A 22,315-nucleotide genomic window follows, 5' to 3' on the forward strand; every position below is an offset into this window, starting at 1 on the left:
CGCTCGATCTCACCAGCGGGCGCTCTAGCCACGTCCATTTATTTTCTGTACTTTTTTCATCGGAGAAAAAAATTGTTGAGGGGCTTTACTCAAAACAAGAACAGGCCACACGCCCTACCCTGCCCTCCCCTTTGTCACTGACAGCAGGTCCCGCCATGCTGGCATGTCTAGTCAGCGTCGCAGGCGTATGCAGCACCATATTTACACCATCAAGCCAAGTTTTTGAACCACTTATATGTATACCACAAGTTCTAGCACTGAAGTGATCATTTGTGCCAAGTTCTAGCACCACTGGTGTAATTGACTCGATAATCACACATCCACTTAAAGCTATATATACTCTGCCTAGCGCTATATGGCTGCATGCTATGCTACGCACCGCGATCCTTCCTGAAGGCGTCGCGGAGGACCTGCATGTCGGCGACCACCCTGTCGCCGCGGCGCTTGATCACGTAGAACTCGCACAGCGCGCGACCGGCGACCCTCCACGCGAAGCCGCACCTTTCGACACGCCTTCCTTCGTCGTCGCACCGGCACCGCACCGCGTGCTCGTACACCAGCTGGTAGATCGCGCAGGCCTCCCTGTAGACGGCGAACAGGTGCTTGTGGCTCCCTTCCAGCTCCGCCGCGTCGTACAGCATCTGCATTGCAACCCAACCCAATTCTCTCACGAGCCAGTCAGGGAATGCATCATGATCTCACGAGTCACGATTTTGTTAGCATTGCAGCAGTACCTGCTTGTATTTTTGGTCCAGCTCCCGGAACCTCGCCTTCTTCTCTTCTTTAGAGATTGGGCGATTACGGTCCAATAGCAATGTGCTCGCTGTCCGATACTCGTTGTAACGGGGACCCCACATGTTGCGTTCTTCGGCTACTACTTCCTCGGTGAAGCATGTCAGCGGAGTTATATCTGAAGAAGAACAGAATGGAGACGGCGAACAAGACCAACGTCATGATGATAGAGTTAGAGTGTATATATACAAAACTTATGGAGTGTCAGTCTATTTTTTTTACACCACATTGTTGATGATAGTTGGCATGAAAGTGCTAACTGATCTTACCTTATTTCTAACCAGATTATAGGCTTATTTATTAATTTATCTTCCCATCTTAACTCCTAGCACAGCCATGGCTAGGGTGCATCTCTCTCACCCAAACAGACGCAACTGGAAATGCATAAACAGCCTAGAAAACCATCGGATTCCCACCGCTGTGAATTAATCATATAGAGATATCTAACTGTTGTAGCTGTATAACAAACTATGCAACTTTATATTCCATCGGATTCGGTCAGGTTATATAGCAAGAATTAATGATGTTTTTTTCTATGCATGTACTAACCAAGAATTATCATGAAAGACATCTTTTCCCTATTCTCTCTACTCCGCATACCTGGACTCAGGTGAGTTTCTGCCACAGCACAGCACTACCGAAAGCCCAGAGAGGTGTGCGTCTTCACCCTACAGCCTATACAGAAGTTTGCAAAACGCCGCATCAAACTACGTCACCGATGGTGTTATGCTAAATCCAGAATTTCCATAACTCATAGTGGCCTGATGGCCAGGATTCATCTCTGCTTGAAACTGCCTAATTGCTTGACAGAGATACTTTCAGCACTTGCAAATTCAGTGCAACCAAGGCCCGTAGGAGCAAAAGAGAGGTCAGCTGTATACTGGAAACTGGCAACCACCAAACCTAGTTAGGTAAAAATTAATATCATCGAGACACATCAGACATCCATCACAGCGGCCCAAATATTCCACTATCATGTCGCCGGTTGATTGGGCCTAAATTTGATTTTCTAGCAAATCAAGGAACTAATGGTGAAGAGACATTATAAAATTACATATAATCTCTCAAAAGCTATCAGCTCAGCACAAATGCCCCTTGTCTGGCTACTGTGCGATTATATAATTGTACTATGAGTTGCACATTTTTTTCCTCTGCAATCGTTGCAGATTGTACATATATAACACATGATCAGTAAAAATCAGTTTCAAATGAAAAACATATATGTAGCTAAATAAGAGGTTATATAGAGAAACCAACTAGAAATATCAACTTACTGATTGGGTGAACTGCTTCAGGCTGATGCGACTTTGCTAAATCATAGATTTTGCCCAGCACTGATGTGGAATTGTAGGGAGGTGTAAACCCTTTCCCTTCCATAAAGTGTGGATATACTTCAACCCTCAAATGACGAGGCATAGTGATCTATTTGGAAGATGGATGAAGAAAGAAAGTTTAGCTGAAGTACAATGTATGTAATATACATTTTGTTGCAAATCAAAATGAAACTATTAAGAAAGACAGCTAACGTCCCGGTGATGAAAGCATACAAAGAATCATCCACTGTATGCAGGTTTGTTATGTAACCTACATCGTCACTGTACCTGTATCATCACATATCCAGTCACCAATATTAGCTAAAAGTACACTAGTAAATTGCATCGGTGGTTGATTAACTTTGGGTTGTGTTGTGATTTGGGTTGAGTTGTCATTGTAAGATACCTCCTGCATAGGCCTCTGAGTCCTTTATATAGACGTCTTCTCTTAGAAGAGTAAGGTGTGATCTCTGATTTGGGCTTAGGGAGCCAACTAAGGGAAAAATCTCCTTAAGGAACATGACATATCCATGCCAAGTCTTTCCCTGTTACGACAGGATAGGGGTGTTCCAGAACCCCCTGGGCCACATGTACAGATACGTCATCATCATACGCATTGCACATTACTACCTCCGTCCTGGTTTATTGGTCCGCTTAGTATTTTGTGTCAAATTTTGACCAAGGATTTAATTAACAAAATGATAATGCATGTCGCAAAAAATAGTATCATTGGAAACTATGTTCAAATACGAATCCAATGATATAATTTTTATGGCATGCATTGACCTTTTGTCAGTTAAATGTATGGTCAAATTTTGACACAAAATACGAAGAGGACCAAAAAACCAGGACAAAAGTAGTATTAATATCGATTTTTTCTACCATACATCATCCACGAGTTCATATCATGGTTGTGAAGAAGGGTAGCAGTAGTAGGGATAGAAAATTATAGAGGATAGGGATTAGCAACTGGAAGGGAGGGTTGTTACATTCTTTTTCTTAATCCCAAATACTAGCTATCTTTGTTATAGAGGGCTTTGATCAATTTCCTTATATCCCAACTCAAGTACTCAACTAAAGAAATAATTGGACTGGAACACAATAAAGTCCATGTTTACTAACTCATCACCACTAATTCCATAACACATAACGTTTTTGGATGTTTAATCCCATACCAGCATGTGAACAGTAAAAATCACAGTAACTATAGTGTATATCAACACAGGATTTCAAACCTTGTTCCCACTTTTCGGGGCATCCAGAGCCTCATAGTAAATGTCAACCAATTCAAGCATCTTAGCCTTTATCGACTCCCATTCTTTTTTGTCTTCTTGAACTTCACATGTCAGTAGCCGATCCATATATATCAGCCAACAATCTGCAGCTGCACCCAGCACATAACTGAAGGAAGGAAAAATCTCAAACAACGTTAGACCACATAACTTGCATAGCTCATATATAATACAAGGTCTACAAAATGGTCATGGCAAAACTAGGAAACTACAACATGCTGAGCAGATGTAATATCAAAATATATGTGATGTTATCTGTAAACAAATAACCAATACTTTTTTTACTGGACACTGTAAATATATGACATAATATTTTGAAACGGTAGCGTATGTCAACATTGTTCCTTTTCTCTTAACAAATTTATCTATAACTAGAACTTAATGTATGATTATGATGTAAAGTTCTTAATAACAATGATCTTGGTCCAAGAAGGTATGATGATGGTAATTCAATATGTGGTAGAATCTTATTGTTAAGCTTCATGCACTGGCCAACGCAACCAAAAGTCCGAACTGATGGAAAGGGCTAGGCAATCCACATATACACTTCAACACTTATTAATCATAATTGACTTCATTATAAATGTACACATGTCGATTTGTACGATCTTCGCCACATGACCTGGATCCTGTCAGTTTATGTCCAGACTTGGTAAATGAGACAACCATTGTGTATTAAAAATACAGTTTAGGTAACTCGAACAATACATTTTAGGTATTTTGGCCTTAAATTATGACACCTGAAAATTTCGATGGCCTTTTAATGTCAAGACGCTCTGCGGGCTTAGATGCATAACAGAAATAGTAGAGTTAAGTGCCCATGCAAAACAAATTAAGGATTACGAGTAAATAATACCTTGGTGTAAACCTAATTCTAAAAAATTCACGGAATAAAATGCGTTCTAGATTGGATTCATCATAATCCTGAGGCTTCTCTTGTTTAGCCTTCCTTGGAGGGTTTCTTGGATCCCATGGTTCCGATGGTTTGAAGTACTTCAGTAACTGAAAAGGTCATTTTAATGATAGTTACAATTCTGCGCAGAGTATGATATCATACCAAAAGTCCAAAACAATTTGGTGCCAAATGTATTGATTATCATGCACCACCCAAAAGCTCAGCATTTATACTTCAACACTCTCCCTCAAGTCGGACTCTCTGATGCCTAAGACAATAAGACGTGAACTGCAAGTGGGCTGTATGTTCTGTCAAAGAAATATACGAGTCAAGTCTTGAACTCAAGACCTCTTGGCTTTGATACCATATTGAGAACCAACCAGTGCAGCCAAAAGCTCATGGTGACAGGAAAAGATGGGCAGTTTACTTAACAAAATGATGCTTCAAAGATACACTAAAAAATTCTGAAAACACAACGCAAGGTATTTTATATTTTAGAACAAAAAAAGGCAACCCTGAAGGAGTTGACTGAGTTAAAAAGAAGTCAAGACATTTGGATCAAATGTACCTTTCTGTTAAAAATACCAGGAAAGATTATAGGAACAAATGAGTGGTAAATATAGGCTATATCCTGAATGATGCAACTTTCGGAAACAATATTAGCTATTTGATGTTATATTTATCCACTAGATGGTAACGTTTAAATATCATTGTTTTATTTTGAAGTGAGACAAAAATATGCATTTTATATAATTTGCAGAAACCATGTATAAATAAAATCAGCAATGCATGTAGTAAGTAGGAACGGAATTCAACTTGCAGAAACCCTGTATAAATAAAATCAGCAATGCATCCCAAATTCCATGCAATAGATGACATATATACTCCCTAATAAACTAGTGTGCAATATGCTCCAAAGGATTATGTTTGTTAGCAAGGATAGCAAAAATAAACAATTCACTGCAACATGTCAGAAACAATGACCAACCTGTGGGTTTCTCGAGACCCAGTACATGTCACCATCAAAATCACCACCTGCCATCTCATTAGCTAGAGATCGTGGTCCAGAAACAGGAAAAAGAATAGCAAATTTGGAGTCTCCCACGAAATCCTGTATAGCCTCACTATATGTGGCTGTCAAGACATGTATATCACCAAAATGCAGCCCAGGATGTCTATAGACAAGAACCTCTCCAGAAATGGGGCCATGGTCCCTGTTTGATGAGACATAATTAGTAATAAAAGGAACAGACGAACACTTCAACCTTCTTCCCTTCAAAAGGATGGTGTGGTCTATAATTAAATCTAGAACATTACCAAGTCTAGAAGTCCCACATATTTTGTGCCCTGGCAATATGTAATTAGTCACACATACTTAATCCAGCATGAAAACATATCATCCACCAAGATCAGACCATGCTTTATTAAAACCATGTTCTGACCAGTCTAAATAAAAAAGGTACATCCTGAAGTTGTTGCTTCCTTGTCAGACATTGTTCTTTAAGGGCAGGATGATCATAGAACTATTGAAGGACTTGAGAAAAATCAAATTGATGTACGAAGTGTGTTCTTTAATGCATTCATGAAACAAAAGAAAAAACCTCTAGTCCATATGAAGGTGCATAGTTGCATACACCAACTAGTTCACCTAAAAGCTTAAGCTAGATGATGAAGAACAGTGAGCAACATACTTACAGTCACAATCATGTCTAGGCTCCTTCAAGCCTAAGATATGGACTAGAGTGAAGTCAGTGAACTGCAATTATAGTTCTTAAAACTTAGTTACTAAGGATTTGAACTAACACCTCTCGATCCTGGTCCTGGTACACGCTGAGTTGCAAGCACCAGCTAGTTCATCCAAAATATTATTATTGTTTATGGGAGAGGGGGTGGGTGTGGAAAGGTCATCCAAAAGTCTAAGCTGACCAGAAAAGGTGAGCAATATACCAATACTTAAAGTCTAAGCTCAATTTCAATGCATTACCTAACGACTCACTGGTTTACAAACAGAAACAAAATAATGTTTAAGTTCTGCATTCCCCTTCTACAACAAATTGTAACATGATAAATAGATCCAGAGAAACCAATATCCTGTTTATGTAAAATTATAAGATTATGGCAGTCGGAAAAATTGAAAAGCATAAGGACGAAATAAAGGAAAGACCGAGCAATAGAAAGGATATGGTGGGTTACTGGACCACTTACAATATCACACAGACTTCATGGGGCTTTAGTGTCCCTGTAGGATCTGTTGTGCCCATCAGATAATAACACTGATCAACAGGGAGCCTGCCTTGTTTGAATCCTTCTCTTTCCTCTTTGGTCATTGTAGTAAGCTGGTGCTGTAAGTATGCCTCATCTTCTGGTCGAATTCCAGAAAGGATCATCCGTGCAGACATTAAATCATCCATGTCACCGTGGTTAAATGCAACTGTAAAAGGGATCACATTAATAGAAATTGCAAGTGAAGGCATAACTGCCACTAGGTAAATGCGTACTTGAGATGGTAAAAGTAACAAATTCCTAAACATCAAAGAAATGCAACATATCCCATATTTATAGCAAAATGCAGCATAAATGCGTGCTCTATTCATGATATTTCAAATTAACCTTCAAGGGAATCTCTAGTTTTATGGCGAGCTTTCTCAACATCTTTTAGTGCCTTCCCGAGAAGCTCCATAAAATAATCCGCTGGAACCCCTCCATATTGAAGCAGCGTGATTAAAAACCTTGAAGTCAATGCCCTTTTGGGTCGGTTGCTGGAAAAATGTTGTGAAGTGCCAACAAAAGGCAAGAATTTCATTAGCTGTAGAGAATGCTCAAGAAAAATATCTCAACATTTATCAAAACCGTAGCACTACCACTACAAAGAAATTAACTCTATGACTTCAGCTACCAAACTGATTCACAGAAAGCTTAATCAGTTAGTTAAGCGTGGGTGACCTTAATAATGTTAGAGTTATAATATAAGTCATGTACCCCTTTGTATTTATCCCGTTGTATAAGGGGTTTCCTGCATATGTTCCACACATGTACATGTATATATATCGGCCTATGGCCTCATGGGAATATAAGTTGCTTATTCCTAACATGGTATTAGAACTAGGTCAATTTTTTGCATGTCGCAACTCGTGCTGTTGATCCAATTCGTGGCCGCCGCTGCTTCTATCTCTTGCCGCCGGCTCTCCGCCTCCGATCCTCTCTGCTGCAGGTCCACTCTGGCCTGCTCTTTCCTTCGTCCCGCCCGCCAGACCGCTATTTGTCGTCTCCTCCGTTCCGGTCAACATCGCCCCGTCGCTGCAGGACCATCCGCCCGCTCGCCAGCCCAGATCGAGCCGAGCGCGGACCTCCTGCCTGGATCGACCTCCCACCTGGATCACTGGATCATGAGTGCCCAAGGTTTTGCCGACTGCCTTGCTGACCAGTCAACGCAAAGAGCCAGCACTTCCATCCGCAGCCTGCGTGTTGTTCCTTGCCCGTCGCTGCATCTCTCTTCCCCCGATTGAAAGCTCTCTCGTCAGATTCTGTTGAAAAAAAAATGTCTGCTACATCGGGCTATGTTGCTGTCCCTCGTTGTCCGGTGATCTTTGATGGTACTAATTACACCGAGTTCACTAGCTTTATGCGCATTCACATGCGTGGCATCCGTCTCTGGGGTGTTCTTTCTGGCGAGGTCTGCTGTCCGTCACGCCCGGTTCCTCCGGTTGCCCCTACTCCGCCGACTCCACTGGTTCTTCCTACGGATGCTAATCAGGCCGCCAAGGATGCGACTAAGCTTGCTGATGAGGCTGCTGATCGTGCTTATGATGAGAGGGTTTTGGCTTATGAGGAGGCTCTTCAGACGTATCATGGTGCTCTGTCTGTTTACACCCAGTGGCTTGATGATGATGCTCGTGCTGCAGCTGTCCTCACTGCTAGTGTTCTGCCTCAGTTTGCTTCTGAGTTTCTGGGTCTTCCTACTGTCTTTCAGATGTGGACCTGTCTTCGTCAGCGCTATGAGCCCTCTGGTGATGCCTTATACCTTTCTGTGGTTCGTCAGGAGCATGCTCTTCAGCAGGGTGACTCTACTGTTGATGACTTCTATGCACAGAGTTCTGCTATCTGGCGCCAGCTTGATTCTCTCTGCAGTGCTGGTTGTCGTATTTGCCCCTGTTGCCAGGCTGTCCAGGCCAATTTGGAGTTTCATCGCGTCTACGAGTTCCTGTCTCGGCTCCGTAAGGAGTTTGAGCCCCGGCGTGCTCAGTTGTTTGCTCGTGGCCGTATTTCTCTCATGGAGGCGCTTTCAGAGATTCGTGCTGAGGAGACTCGCTTACGTGGTGCTGGTTTGCTGGAGGTTCCCTCTGTGCTCGCTACTCGGGCTTCTTCCACTCCACCTGCTGCACCGACCCCTTCTCGCTCGAGTGCTCCGCCGCTCTTGCCCACTCCTTCTGGAGGCTCAGGTCGCCCCCGTTCACATTGTGACTACTGCAACAATGATGGTCATATTGAGTCTCAGTGCTACACAAAGCGGAAACACCTGCGCAAGGCGCGATCATCATCCTTAGGGACTTCGTCATCTCCCTTGACAGCTTCAGCCATTGCTTTGACTGAGCAGGATATTCTGAGACTTAAGCGTCTGCTCGCGGCTTCAGGTTCTTCCTCGATGGGTACTGCTGGTTCTGTGACTGATGCTTCCCGCACTGAGCAACCGCCCTCTACACAGTCAGGTACATCCCCATGGGTTCTGGACTCTGGAGCTTCTTTTCATATGTCTTCTCATTCTTCCACTTTGTCCACTCTTCGATCGCTGGATTCTCCTGTTCATGTCTTCACTGCTGATGGTACTCCACTTTCTGTTGCTAGTAGAGGCAATCTTTCCACTCCTTATTTTGTTCCTGATGTTGCTCATGTTCCTCGCCTTACCATGAATCTGTTTTCTGCTGGTCAACTTACTGATTCTGGTTGCCGTGTCATCCTTGACGTTGACTCTTGTTCTGTCCAGGACCGTCGCACACACATTCTGGTTGGGGCTGGCCCTCGCCGCCGTGATTCTCAGGGTCTTTGGGAGTTGGACTGGCTTCATGTTCTTTCCGCTGCCACCACCATCGCCAGTTCCTCCGCTTCTGTCGCCTCCATTACTGGTTCCTTCAAGCAGTGGCATCATCGACTTGGTCATCTGTGTGGTTCTCGGTTGTCGTCTTTAGTTTGTCGAGGTCTTCTGGGGTCTGTCTCAGGAGATGTCTCTTTAGAGTGTCAGGGTTGTCGTCTTGGCAAGCAGATTCAGTTACCATATTCACATAGTGAGTCAGTGTCTAAGCGTCCTTTCGATTTAGTTCATTCTGATGTATGGGGTCCGGCTCCTTTCGCTTCGAAAGGTGGTCATAAATACTATATTATTTTTATAGATGATTTCTCTCGTTACACATGGCTTTATTTCATGACTTCTCGTAGTGAGGTGTTGTCTATTTATAAGCGTTTTGCTGCCATGGTTCATACTCAGTTCTCTTCACCCATTCGTGTTTTTCGTGCTGACTCCGCTGGCGAGTATATCTCTAAGATGTTGCGTGGTGTTCTTGCTGAGCAAGGAACTCTCTCTCAATTCTCTTGTCCTGGTGCTCATGCTCAGAATGGTGTGGCTGAGCGAAAGCATCGACATCTTCTTGAGACGGCTCGTGCATTGATGATTGCTTCCTCTCTTCCGCCTCATTTTTGGGCTGAGGCCGTCTCCACCTCCACATATCTTATCAATATACAACCTTCCGCTGCTCTACAGAGTGGTGTTCCTTTCGAGCGTCTTTTTGATCGTTCTCCCGATTATTCGATGCTTCGCTTGTTTGGTTGTGTTTGCTATGTTCTTCTTGCCCCTCGCGAACGCACCAAACTGACCGCTCAGTCTGTTGAGTGTGTCTTCTTAGGCTACAGTAATGAGCATAAGGGCTATCGTTGTTGGGATCCTATCGGTCGTCGGATGCGTATCTCTCGAGACATGACTTTTGATGAGTCTCGTCCCTTCTACCCACGCCCATCTTCCTCGATTTTTTCAGTGGAGGATATCTCTTTCCTCACTTTTCCTGACTCACCTATCACCCCCGTCGTGCCTGTGCCTATTTGTTCCACTCCCTCTGCTTCTCCACCTCTAGTTGATTTGCAGCCACCATCTTCTCCAGTCTCCTCGCCTAGCATGTCACCGGATTCTACACCTTCATCTCCGGTGACTTCTTCGTCGCCACCCCCCGATTCTACCTTGGCGATTCCTCCTTCTATTGTTCCCTCTTTTCCTCAGCATTACACTCGTCGTTCACGACCTGTGGATGCCTCATTGGATGAGTCGTCCTCTTCCTCTCAGCCTACTTATGGCTTGCGTTCTCGTCCTCGTCCGCCTGTTGATCGCTTTGGATTTCCCACCGCTGGTGCTGCTGTTCTTGAGCCGACTTCTTACCGTCAGGCTGTTGTTCATCCTGAATGGCAGTTTGCGATGGCAGAGGAGATTGCCGCTCTTGAACGCACTGGTACCTGGGATCTTGTTTCTCTTCCTCCCGGAGTCCGTCCCATCACTTGTAAGTGGGTCTACAAGGTTAAGACTCGCTTCGATGGTTCTCTTGAGCGTCACAAAGCTCGTCTTGTGGCTCGTGGTTTTCAGCAGGAGCATGGTCGTGATTATGACGAGACTTTTGCTCCTGTGGCCCATATGACCACTGTTCGTACACTTCTTGCCGTTGCCTCTGCACGCCACTGGTCTATATCTCAGCTTGATGTTAAGAATGCCTTTCTTAATGGTGAGCTGCGAAGGTGTACATGCAGCCACCACCTGGGTATTCTGTTCCTGATGGCATGGTATGTCGTCTTCGACGCTCTCTCTATGGCCTTAAGCAAGCCCCTCGCGCCTAGTTTGAGCGTTTTGCCTCTGTGGTCACTACTGCTGGTTTTTCAGCAAGTGCTCATGATCCAGCATTGTTCATTCACCTTTCTCCTCATGGTCGGACTCTTCTTCTTCTCTATGTTGATGACATGATCATCACTGGGGATGACCCCGAGTATATTGCCTTTGTAAAGGCTCGTCTTAGTGAGCAGTTTCTTATGTCTGATCTTGGACCTCTTCGCTACTTTCTTGGGATTGAAGTCTCTTCTACCTCTGATGGCTTTTTTATATCCCAGGAAAAGTATATCTAGGATCTTCTTGCTTGTGCTGCTATTACTAACGAGCGCATTGTTGAGATTCCTATGGAGCTCAATGTTCACCTCCGTGCTACTGATGGTGATCCTCTCCCTGACCCAACGCGTTATCGTCATCTCGTTGGCAGTCTTGTCTATCTAGCTGTCACTCGTCCGGACATCTCTTATCCGGTTCATATTCTGAGTCAGTTTGTCTCTGCTCCCACATCGTTTCACTATAGTCATCTCCTTCGTGTCCTCCGATATCTTCGGGGCACGATCTCTCACCGTCTATTCTTTCCTAGCTCCAGTTCTTTACAGCTTCAGGCCTATTCGGATGCTACGTGGGCTAGTGATCCTTCTGATCGCCGTTCACTTTCTGCTTACTGTGTTTTTCTTGGCGGTTCTCTCATTGCCTGGAAGACGAAGAAACAGATTGCAGTTTCCCGTTCGAGTGCTGAGGCTGAGTTGCGAGCCATGGCTCTTTTGAAGGCAGAGGTGACTTGGTTACGGTGGTTACTTCAGGATTTTGGTGTTTCTGTCACTACACCGACTCTGCTCTTATCTGACAGTACAAGTGCTATTAGCATTGCGCGCGATCCTGTGAAGCATGAGCTCACCAAGCATATTGGTGTTGATGCTTTCTATGTGCGTGCTGGTGTGCAGGATCAGGTTATTGCTCTTCAGTATGTGCCTTCCGAGTTACAGTTGGCGGATTTCCTGACGAAGGCCCAGACTAGAGCACAACATGGCTTTTATCTCTCCAAACTCAGTGTTATTCATCCACCATGAGTTTGAGGGGGGGAGTTAGAGTTATAATATAAGTCATGTACCCCTTTGTATTTATCCCGTTGTATAAGGGGTTTCCTGCATATGTTCCACACCTGTACATGTATATATATCGGCCTATGGCCTCATGGGAATATAAGTTGCTTATTCCTAACAAATAATACTATAAAATCGAAGACAAAACATGTACCAAGTAAAGAACTGCCTTTCACAGTTTTATGGGAACTTTCCCAGTTCTTGCTAAAACCAAAGTAGTTTAACGATGGCATCTAAAATTCTAAATTATGGCCTATGCAAGATATCCCCCCTACCAGTAAATGCATATCCAGGTCACTTACCTCGTTGAAACAATTTCCAGTGAGTTGAAGGAGTGCCCATCTGATAAACTAGGATCTGAGTTTACTTTTATCATTGATGGTCGTCTATGGATAGTCCTTTCAGGAAGCTGCAGTACATAAGAAATATATTCTTAAAAAATGGTAACAAAAGTTCAAAATTTGACCGACATAAAGTGAACAAAAATGATGTAAAAGAAAACCAATAATTGATGTGATTGCTCAATTATATTACTAGTATTGGATTCTCAGGCTGTCATTAACTCATGGTATTGTATAAGTTGTGGGCCAGAAGAGTTGAACGTGCGGAAAAAGGTACCACCAACAAAATGGCAAATAGGAAATATAGGAAATGAAGGTAATGTTTCCATGCAACCATTTGTTCACTGGAACTGCTAATTTGCTAAGAGCATGGCTAATAGTATAGCCAGTTGATGGCCATATGATGCTTGTTAAGATATTCCTATCAACCAACTATCCCAAAAGACCGATCTGATAGGAAGAGGAGATATAATATACTTAACCCCCCCCCTTTCACATCCGACGTGGATATGGAATGATCAACACCTCCCCCACACCGATAGGAAGAGGAGATATAATATACTTAACAATGCTGTCATGTCATTTATAGACATCATACATAGTCACTCATATGATGAAGTTGGCTATTATACTAGTCCTTTGTTCCACCCTCTCGCGTTCTCTTTCTCCATATTTATTACATTTACCTAGGAGCACGTGTAGAGGTGAGCTCTTGCATGAGAAACCACCCCTCATTTTTTCTTGTCTTTCTCCTCCATATAGACAAAAGTGTCGCGTAAGCGGGCTATAAGCCCCTTATTATACTTGCTCTAAACGATAACACTCCAACGACAATAAATTCAAGCCATCCATGATAAATATATACCTTTCTAACAACAAGAAGGGTTCCCTTTACAGCAAGTCCATTATAGAACATACGGAGAGGCTCGAGAGAGGAAGGGGAAGAGCAATAAACTGCTTAGTTATCTAATGGAGCATTCAAAAAATAACAGAGAAAGGATCATGATAATGTTTACTCCACAGATTACATGATCATCGATGTCAAATTGATCCTCCTTTGAATCCACACTATCCTGTGTAAGTTATAACATAGAATTGAATAATAGTACCAAAATAATTAATAAGAAAACTAAAAAGTGAAAAGCAGAGTTGGCTAGAAATAGCAAGCAACAATCTTGATAACTATTAGCTATTTCCAAAACATGATTTTTGGGGTAAAGTTAACCACTAACACCTATTTGTTAGTCGAGTCGACAAATTTCTCATCTCATCTTAAATTTGTCGTTCTTTTAAACAATAATGTGATGGACTTGATATTGTAGCATGATATATTGCAAGTTTGCAACCAATTGTAACATCGTATGGTGTATCACAATCTACGGATGATGTGTTTGCTGATCTAACATGGTCGACATGCCAGGTTGTTTAAGTTCAGTATGAGATTAAACAAGCAGAGGGACACAATCATCTAGGATCTAGTGGAGACAAGTCTTATCAAAGTACAGAACGTGATGTTCCACTACTAACACAAGTGTCCATATTATTAAGCTCATTAGGGTGAAAAGTCCAGTGCAGTCCAACTCATAATGGATGCTTTAGGTGAGTTGCAAAGTAAAATAAGGTACCACCTATGTTTTTCACAACTGAGAACAATTGGTGTGACCGATGATATTGGGTGCCAATGAGCTTCCACTATAATCGGTGCCCGAGTGCAGAATGCATTCTATGGAAGAACCTAAAGCATAGCATGGTGAAACAGCTAAAAGTTTCAAACCGCACTGATTCAAAATTCAAATTTTACTATGTGTCAAGTTTGTATTACTAAAAGGAGTTGTGCCATGTGTGTATCCAAGTTTTCTTTTGGCATATCAAAATTTGACCAAACGACTTATCATTATCTTCACAAAACCATAACCTTCTGAGACCTAATATATAGTTCAAATATGGTAAGTGAGAAATAAAAAAATCATATTTTCTGACAAGATGCACAATGGGGTGTTGAAATATATTGCCCGCCTCTCTCCATCAGTTCGGACTTTTGGAGCAACTGGCCAGAGCATGACTTCAATATGGGGGATGGGGAAGCACATACTCACGCCATTTACTCTCAAAAGGTTCCCCTTAAATACATCTGTAGGGCATTTCTTAGCTAAATCTTCTGATATTAGGCCAGTCCCGTCAGTGTGGATCAAAGCCTCCCTATGCTTGAGAGCAATGCTTCCGTTTTTATCCTGTAATATTTCATTGAGTATACAAGATAGCAATATATTCTAGTAGCAAGCCAAAACATCAAAGGATAGAGATAGTAACCTTGCAAGGTACATCATCAACAATTACAACGTCAATTTTTGATAGGTCTTCACCATCGAGTAGTGTAATAGTTTTGGACAATACCAAACCAAACCTGTCATTCCCATAAACCAACTATATAAATTTACCCCCCAAAAGAGAGTGGCTACAACCACAGACAATGACAAAAAGTGAAACAACATCTTATGTTCATCTCCATCGTATAAGGCATTGTAAAATCCATGCACAGTAATATTTGGAAAACTGAAAGAAACAAGCAAAAAAGAGAAGTGGGCAATGACTTGCACCAAATGTATCGCCAAATATAATCAAACTTCATGTTTTCACAGTGTGGCACCTCTTTTTGGTTATTTTGTAAGCAGTACAATGCAGAAAGCAAGAGCACAAGATTTACTAACAAGTAACAACATGAGATATCCTAGAATTTATGATTAAACATATGCATTATTAGTGATACTGGGTAGCAAAAGTACATAAGATTGCTAACCTGGTCACATATTTTGCCACACTGGGGACAGTGTGTACATGCATAAAAAGCTTGCGGGCATCACCAATTGTTCTGTTGGAGAGGATATAAGGCACACCCTTGTCCCAGTCACACTCGGTGCGAACAAAGTAGCATCTAACAGAAGAAGTGCATTTCTTGTTTCTCTCTTTCTTTTTTTCCGCTTTTATTCTCCTTTCCCTCCCTCCATCTTTGTAAACTGACGATAAAGGCATACCAATCAAGACCATGATACAACTGAATCAATTTGTAGTTATAAATGACGAATGACCTTTTTTACAAAGATATAGTAGCACTGTAGCACTAACAGTACAGAAAATTTCCGTGCTGACTTGATCCATAGATCTGTGCTCTCACCAGATGCTGGGGACAGCATTGACAAGTCGGTGCCGTTTTCAGCATGATATTCTTTGCAGGAGGTCAGGAACTCAGGTATTAAATTTTTGGAAGGGTTGAGAAAGGGCAAAAGAATCAGCGACGAGGGATTGTCTTATTGCTTCACTACTGGAATCGCCACCTATGCTGAGGGCCAGAAACACTCGGCAAAGGGCCAAAAACCCTCAGCAAGGACTTTGCCGAGAATTGCACTCGGCAAAGGCCACCCGGCGTACACCTCTCAAGCAAACAGGAATTTGCCGAGAGCCAGAACACGGGCACTCTTTGCCAAGTGCCAAACAGTACGCATCGGCAAAATAAAGGGACTCACGGCTGACAGACGGAAACGGAGGTTGCCACGTGGTTTCTCTTTGCCGAGAGTGGCTCTCGTCAAAGCTAGCCAATAGGAAGCTGTCACGTGGCAACCACCTAACAAGCGGATCTCACAATATACGCCGAGCGTAGCTTTGCCGAGAGCGGCTCTTGGCAAAGTTAGCGAATAGGGAACAACCACGTGGCGAGGACCTGACAGGCGAGACCCACACCGTACGCCGAGAGCTCACTTTGCCGAGAGAGACGCTCCGCAAAGCCAGCCAATAGGGAACAGCCACGCGGCAAGCATCTGATAGGTGGAGCCCACAACATACACCGAGCACTATCTTTGCCGAGAGCAACGCTCGGCAAAGCCAGCCAGTAGGAAATAGCCACGTGTCCACTACCTGACAAGCGGGTCCCACGCCTTACGCCGAGCCCCAACTTTGCCGACAGCCACGCTTGGCAAAGCAAGCCAATAGGAAATAGCCACATGTCAACACTGACTGCCGGGTCCCAGAACATACGCCGAGTGCTGCCTTTGCCGAGAAATTAGCCCGGAAGATACTCTCCGACGTCAAGCACACATTGCGGTACAAGGCCGTGATGCAATGTCGGCCGCTCAATGACAAGGGGCTTAAGATGACGAGGAAATCTGCTTGCAAGACCAACTTGGAGAGAGAAGAATATTTGTCGGTGGTAAGTGACAACATTGGTTGCTAGTACTTTGAGTCATCCGCCGCTTGTTACATGCATTAGTCAATGATTCGATTATGTCTGACTAGGTGAGGGAACCCTGGATCAAGGAAGATTGTTGGGAGGCCCTGGTTGACATGTGGTGGTTGACATGTGGTGTGACCCAGCATGGCAGGCGCAACATGTGGAGAAGGGGAACGAACGCATGAAAATGCCAAGCCCGGCACATGTCTAGGGAAGCCGCAACCTAACCACTCTTTTTCAGGAGGCGGAGCTTGGTTGCCCGGTGCATCTCCATTCATTAAGCTTGATGGTTACTTTTGCAGGAGGCGGAGCTTGGTTGCCCGGTCCACACCCTAGAGGCCTGGAAAGAAGGCCACAAGGGGAAGGATGGCGCCGAGTTCTGAAGCCTGTCGGCGAAGGAGAGGTACGGGACCTTCGAAGAGGTCTTCCAGGAGGTGGGTAGGACGCCGAACCTACGTCCAAGCCACTCGATCCTGAGTTGCTCACCATTGCTGGCGAGCGGAAGGGCCATGACCGCCACCTCCTTTACAACGGGGCGATCGCCACCTCCTCGCATCGCAAGCTCCATGAGATACGCGCGTCGAGCACAAGCTCAACTCCGTCCATGCGAATTCACCCAACCGCCGCGTCACATGAGATCACGCGTCTCAAGGTTAGCATCATAACCATTCATTTGCCCATGCCTCGAAATAGCACCCTTGCAACCTATATGAGCCTAATGCCATATTACAGGCTTTATTGGACCAGCGGGCTGCTGAAGAGGATCAAAGGCAGCAAGTTGAGCAAAGGCGGCAGGCTGAGGAGGAACGAGCAGAAATGAACGAAGGTTCAAACTGCTCGAGAAAAAACTAGAGGTAGAACATTCTCTAAATTTGGCCCCATTCATTATATAGCGATGAACACTGCTCACATGACTCTAATCTTATAGGCTCTTATAAACTCTCAAGGCGGTGGAAACGATGCCCCTCCTCCTCCAGAAGGTTAACCCCATGGAAACAATGCCCCTCCTCCTCAAGGCGGTGTATGAATATGTGAACTTCTGTGTGATGTGCATGTGTTTTGCAAGATGTGAACTTCAATGAATTAACCCTGTGTATGAATATGTGAACTTGTGTGTGATGTGCTCGAGCAATTTTTTTGCACTATGAACTTGTATGAAACAATGACCTATGTGAACTAGTTTGAGTTACCTTATGTGAACTAGTTTGAGTTATGCCTATGTGTGTGCTGTGTTGCTCGAGGAATTTCTAGGGAGCTCCTAGCTCCAACATTCATTTGATATGATAACATTTGCCGCACTGAAGATATAGACAGAATATGTATCTAGTTGTTTTCAGTTGCAGGGATTAGATAAGAAATAGCTTCACTACAGAAGCAATGGGACATATTACCGAGAGCAACACTCGGAAACACTCACTTTCACGAGCGTCGCTCTCGGAAAAGGGGTCGCCTGAGCACTTTAACTACTGTAGTGGTTTTCTTTTCCAAGGGACGCTCTCGGAAAAGAATGGCACTCCAGTAGAGACATTCCTTTCTGAGGAGAATCTCGGAAAAGAATGGCTCGTCAGCACTCCATCCGTGCCATTCTTTTCCGAGGGCGGTGGCTCTCGGTAAAAGTACCTCTGACATGTGGGCCAATGGGTCCCACCGGTCAGTTTCAAAGCTATCAGTCAAAGCTATCAGTCAACGGTGGTATGCCGAGCGCAGCTCTTGGCAAAGGTATCAATCAACTGAGTGTCATATTATTGTTTTTAAAAATTTAACAAATAATTTGAAAGTTTTACTGATAACTGGGTCCAGTAGGTCCACATGTCAGGTCTGAATGTTTCTGTGACAGGTTTTTAACCGAGCGGAACATCATGGCTCTCGGTATAGATAGCAGAAAGTGACAATGCCGTCAGTTGCGAACGGGCATATGCCACGTGGCTTTTCTTTGCCGTGTGGTACTCTCGGCGTCTGCGCCGTTTGCCGAACATAGTTTGTTCGCCGTGATTCTATGTCAGCAACGTTAGCTAGTTCCCGTGAAGCCATGGTTGCCGAGTGCGCGTGGTTTGGCTCTCGGCGAAGAGCCGAACACCCGGCGTATAGGAAAATACCAGTAGTGCTTGGACCAAAAGGCACGATTCTTTTTGGCTTAAATAGCACATAGAGGACTCAACAGGACTGAACTCAAACTCAAAAACTTAATGCACTATGACTACTACATGGACACCATGTAGTAAACTTACAAAAAAAAACAGAAGGCCGTATAGCATACATTTGGGATTGATCATGTATTGTGTGATTTCTCTTTGCCATGCTTAATTCTCTTGGTCCTTAGTACCATAGCATGTATGCCATCTTGTCTCACATATGGTATAGTAGATTTTATTAATAACTGTGGACAAGCCAGGAGTAAACTGAAGAGCTGAGAGATAGTGAGATATGATAGGGCCAAGGTTGTTTAGCTTTACTTTCCCACAGGATTTCTAGTGTACACTAGCATGGCCCATCTAGTTTGTGAAGTAAGGATTAAACCAGAAGAAGATGCAAGTGGGAAAACAGTGCTCTAGATGAAGTTCAATATTCCGGTTCTCCCTAAAGATCTTATTATCTTATCTGTAGTGTAAATAGAGACTCATTTTCGTTCAACATGAATATGATATCAGTTACTCTGGTATACTCAATACTCCAACTGTGGAAGCTGCAATTGACTTCAGTATGATTGTAGAATATTAGTGGAGTAAATATTTCAACAAGCAATTACTTTGCTTCTTAATTTATAGGCGTGCAGAGCTCCTGTGGGTTCTAAAAAAAACACCAATTACAGAAGTTCAGTTTGTGGTTGCTGAACCATGTTGTGCTAAACTTATTCTAAAATCTGCTGCAGAAAAATAGCCACGAAAGCAGGAAAAAACATGTTAACCAAACTGGAGAATAGATCCAAATGGTTGCTGCACTCTTAAGTGATGATAAAAAAACGCTGCTAGGCATGTGCTTAAGCGTGTGCTTAGGTGAGATAGGCGCCAACAAGAGGAAAAACAAGGAATTTACGTCTAGTATAAAATTTAACCTTCATTCCAAGACACTGAAACTTACTCAAAAAGCGATAGCGACGCAAACCCAAGATGATGCCATCTTCAAAAACGTGATGGTAAAAGTGACAGCCGGTTTCGAAGTTGTCACCAGCATTGGTGTGCCCAGATATATCTGAAAAGTTCACAACAAGAACATTGTCGTCCCCAACAACTTTCTGTAGACTAGTCCTTGCGTTCTCTATATATGGCCCCTGAAAACAAAATAAAATAAATGAAGTTATCAGACTAATGGAGCATCAAATCAAGCACTTTCTACAAAATAGGCCACCCGTGAGCACCAAATAATTTTCTAATTAGGAGATTTGGAAAAACTGATGTGTATCCTAGGGTAATGGATACAAAGGCTCAGGAGAACAAAGTAAACTTCCGAACCTTGAAAACCGTAACTATGGAATCGCCTCTTTGCTCAATATGGCAATGGTACACTCTTGTCTTGCTTGGGTCCCAATCAAGATTCTACAAGTATCAGTTCAATGATAATTCCATGAGACGGATGCTGGCATTTACAGAGAGAGAACACGCGGACAAGGAAAATATATTTGACTTATCCAAATGGGGACTATAAATTTCACATATTAATAGGCATCAAATGGTGGGTGCTATTGCAACATGAGCCTACAGGTGCGTTCCCGGAGATGCATAATATGGGCTATGGTCTAAACATATATTCTCATTAAACTTACACATGAGTCAGCAAGATAAAAAGGTAAGAAATTCTTGGTTTTTAAGTAAACTGACTAAATATCCACAATTAACAAACAGGAAGTTGTCAAAAGCAGAGCACACAACGGATATATCCAGCAAAATAGAAGAAACTATGCCATAAATGGACATGTAACAATATTGGGTGGGTGGGGACGTGAGTCATCCTGTATTAGCTGTATACATGATAGGCAGTAGTAAACCTAATAGATAATGAATAAGAGAACAAAACCTGTCTCCTGTCACACTCTGTTAGAAACTCATGACCAAATTTGTTCCATATTTCCAACTCAAAACGATCCATGGGCAGTGAATTCAAGGACCTAATATAGTCCTCATGTAGTACACCCACATCTTCTATCTTCTTACTACAAATGAGGGCAAGAGATCAGTAACAATATAATGAAGACAACAGATATCCACAACAATAGGTGCGCGCATTGTACGGTAGCTTATTTGTTCGCTAAAGGGAAATATAAACCAAATTAAGACTTACCCTGCAAGATAGACATATATCATGAAAATCTGAACAAACTCTAGCTCTCCCAACGCTAACAACTGATGGCTCACGGTTGCCCTTGATGCATTTGCAGTAACAAGAGGGTCTGCTGGCATCATGCACTCCATGGTTGGTGATGCTTGGACCCCCACAGTTCCTGATGGGCACCCCATTTGATGCACACGCCTTGTGATCTCGCGCACTGGACTTGGGGTGGAAACCATCCTTGGAGACGTAGGAATAATCTGCCGGACCGGGCTATCAAACCCCACCTGATGCTGCAACCCAGACACCATGCCGAGGCCAGGGCTCCCAACTTGCACCATAGCATGGTCTGGCACCCCATGGGCCAATGGCGGGGTAGGACTATCAACCTGCAACGGTTGTACCTGGTCTTGCATCCTGAAAGACGGATGCTCGACAAACTCTTCCATTCCTCCTTGGTTTGGCATCACGGGTAACATTTCTGGGACATTGCAATCAGGTTTATCAACCTCCATTGCAACTGGGTTCGGCAACAAGCAAACAACTGCCCCAACAGGGCTCCTGTTGTTGTTGCTATGTAAACCGTGAGGCGTCTGATGGGCAGGGCTTTCGACCTCGATCATGGCATGGTTTGAGAGATTGAAAGCCAATTCACTGCCTGGAGCGTTATCGTCCATTTGAACATCATCATCGTGCATTGGTCCCAGTACAGAGTCATCTGTTGGATGAAAGACTTCATGATTAGAGTACTGTAACGGTGGTAACACATGGTGGTAAAGTGAAGAAAAATAACCAGGAGAATTTTGATTCAGAGAAAGGTGTAGATTGGCATATCAGAGACATTTTTATTGCAGAACACACACGGATTAGATGAACTCGAACCCAACAAGCTCCAAAACAATAAGGGGGCCAAGAGGAAGTCGATCAATGTGCTTGATTGCTTGAAGCAGCAACCGCTGTAGCCACGCAAGCCAGGTAGAATTAAATTTCAGTCCAAGAACATGCGTCCCCCCCTCGCAAAATACTGTGCTAAATATCAGTAGGTTCGAACAAACCAAAATCAGTACTAAAAAGGATCTTTGAAACGCCATTCCGCTGGAAATGTAAGTTTTAGCACAGAGAAAACCCAAAAGCCCGCCACGAGTGGAATGTGTTAGGAAAATATGCAACTTGTATTCCCATGAGGCCATAGGCCGATATATATACATGTACAGGTGTGGAACATATGCAGGAAACCCCTT

At 43.5% G+C, this 22,315-nt stretch overlaps 1 protein-coding gene across 1 annotated transcript; it reads right to left on the bottom strand.

Annotated features, from left to right (window-relative positions):
- Positions 1–371: 371 nt before the first annotated feature.
- LOC109742982 (probable RNA-dependent RNA polymerase 3) lies at positions 372–21,541 on the bottom strand. Its single transcript, XM_045231490.1, has 17 exons — positions 21,087–21,541; positions 20,823–20,958; positions 20,261–20,344; positions 19,890–20,079; positions 15,387–15,603; positions 14,900–14,993; positions 14,686–14,820; positions 13,618–13,662; positions 12,551–12,657; positions 6,903–7,051; positions 6,498–6,723; positions 5,281–5,506; positions 4,254–4,399; positions 3,341–3,506; positions 2,067–2,214; positions 735–910; positions 372–641 (listed from the first exon to the last, which is right to left on the bottom strand). The coding sequence occupies exons 1-17, from the start codon at positions 21,539–21,541 to the stop codon at positions 372–374; spliced, it is 2,970 nt and encodes a 989-aa protein (XP_045087425.1).
- Between the last annotated feature and the right edge of the window lie 774 nt (positions 21,542–22,315).

Source organism: Aegilops tauschii, chromosome 7 (assembly GCF_002575655.3).
Source record: "Aegilops tauschii subsp. strangulata cultivar AL8/78 chromosome 7, Aet v6.0, whole genome shotgun sequence".
NCBI classification, from domain to species: Eukaryota; Viridiplantae; Streptophyta; class Magnoliopsida; order Poales; family Poaceae; genus Aegilops; species Aegilops tauschii.

Coding starts and splice junctions, on each gene's coding strand:
- LOC109742982 (XM_045231490.1), bottom strand. CDS start 21,541: ATGCCAAACCAAGGAGGAATGGAAGAGTTTGTCGAGCATCCGTCTTTC. Junction 20,345..20,822: donor CAGAGTGTGACAGGAGACAG/GTTTTGTTCTCT, acceptor TGATACTTGTAG/AATCTTGATTGGGACCCAAG. Junction 3,507..4,253: donor AGAATTAGGTTTACACCAAG/GTATTATTTACT, acceptor TCCTTCCTTCAG/TTATGTGCTGGGTGCAGCTG.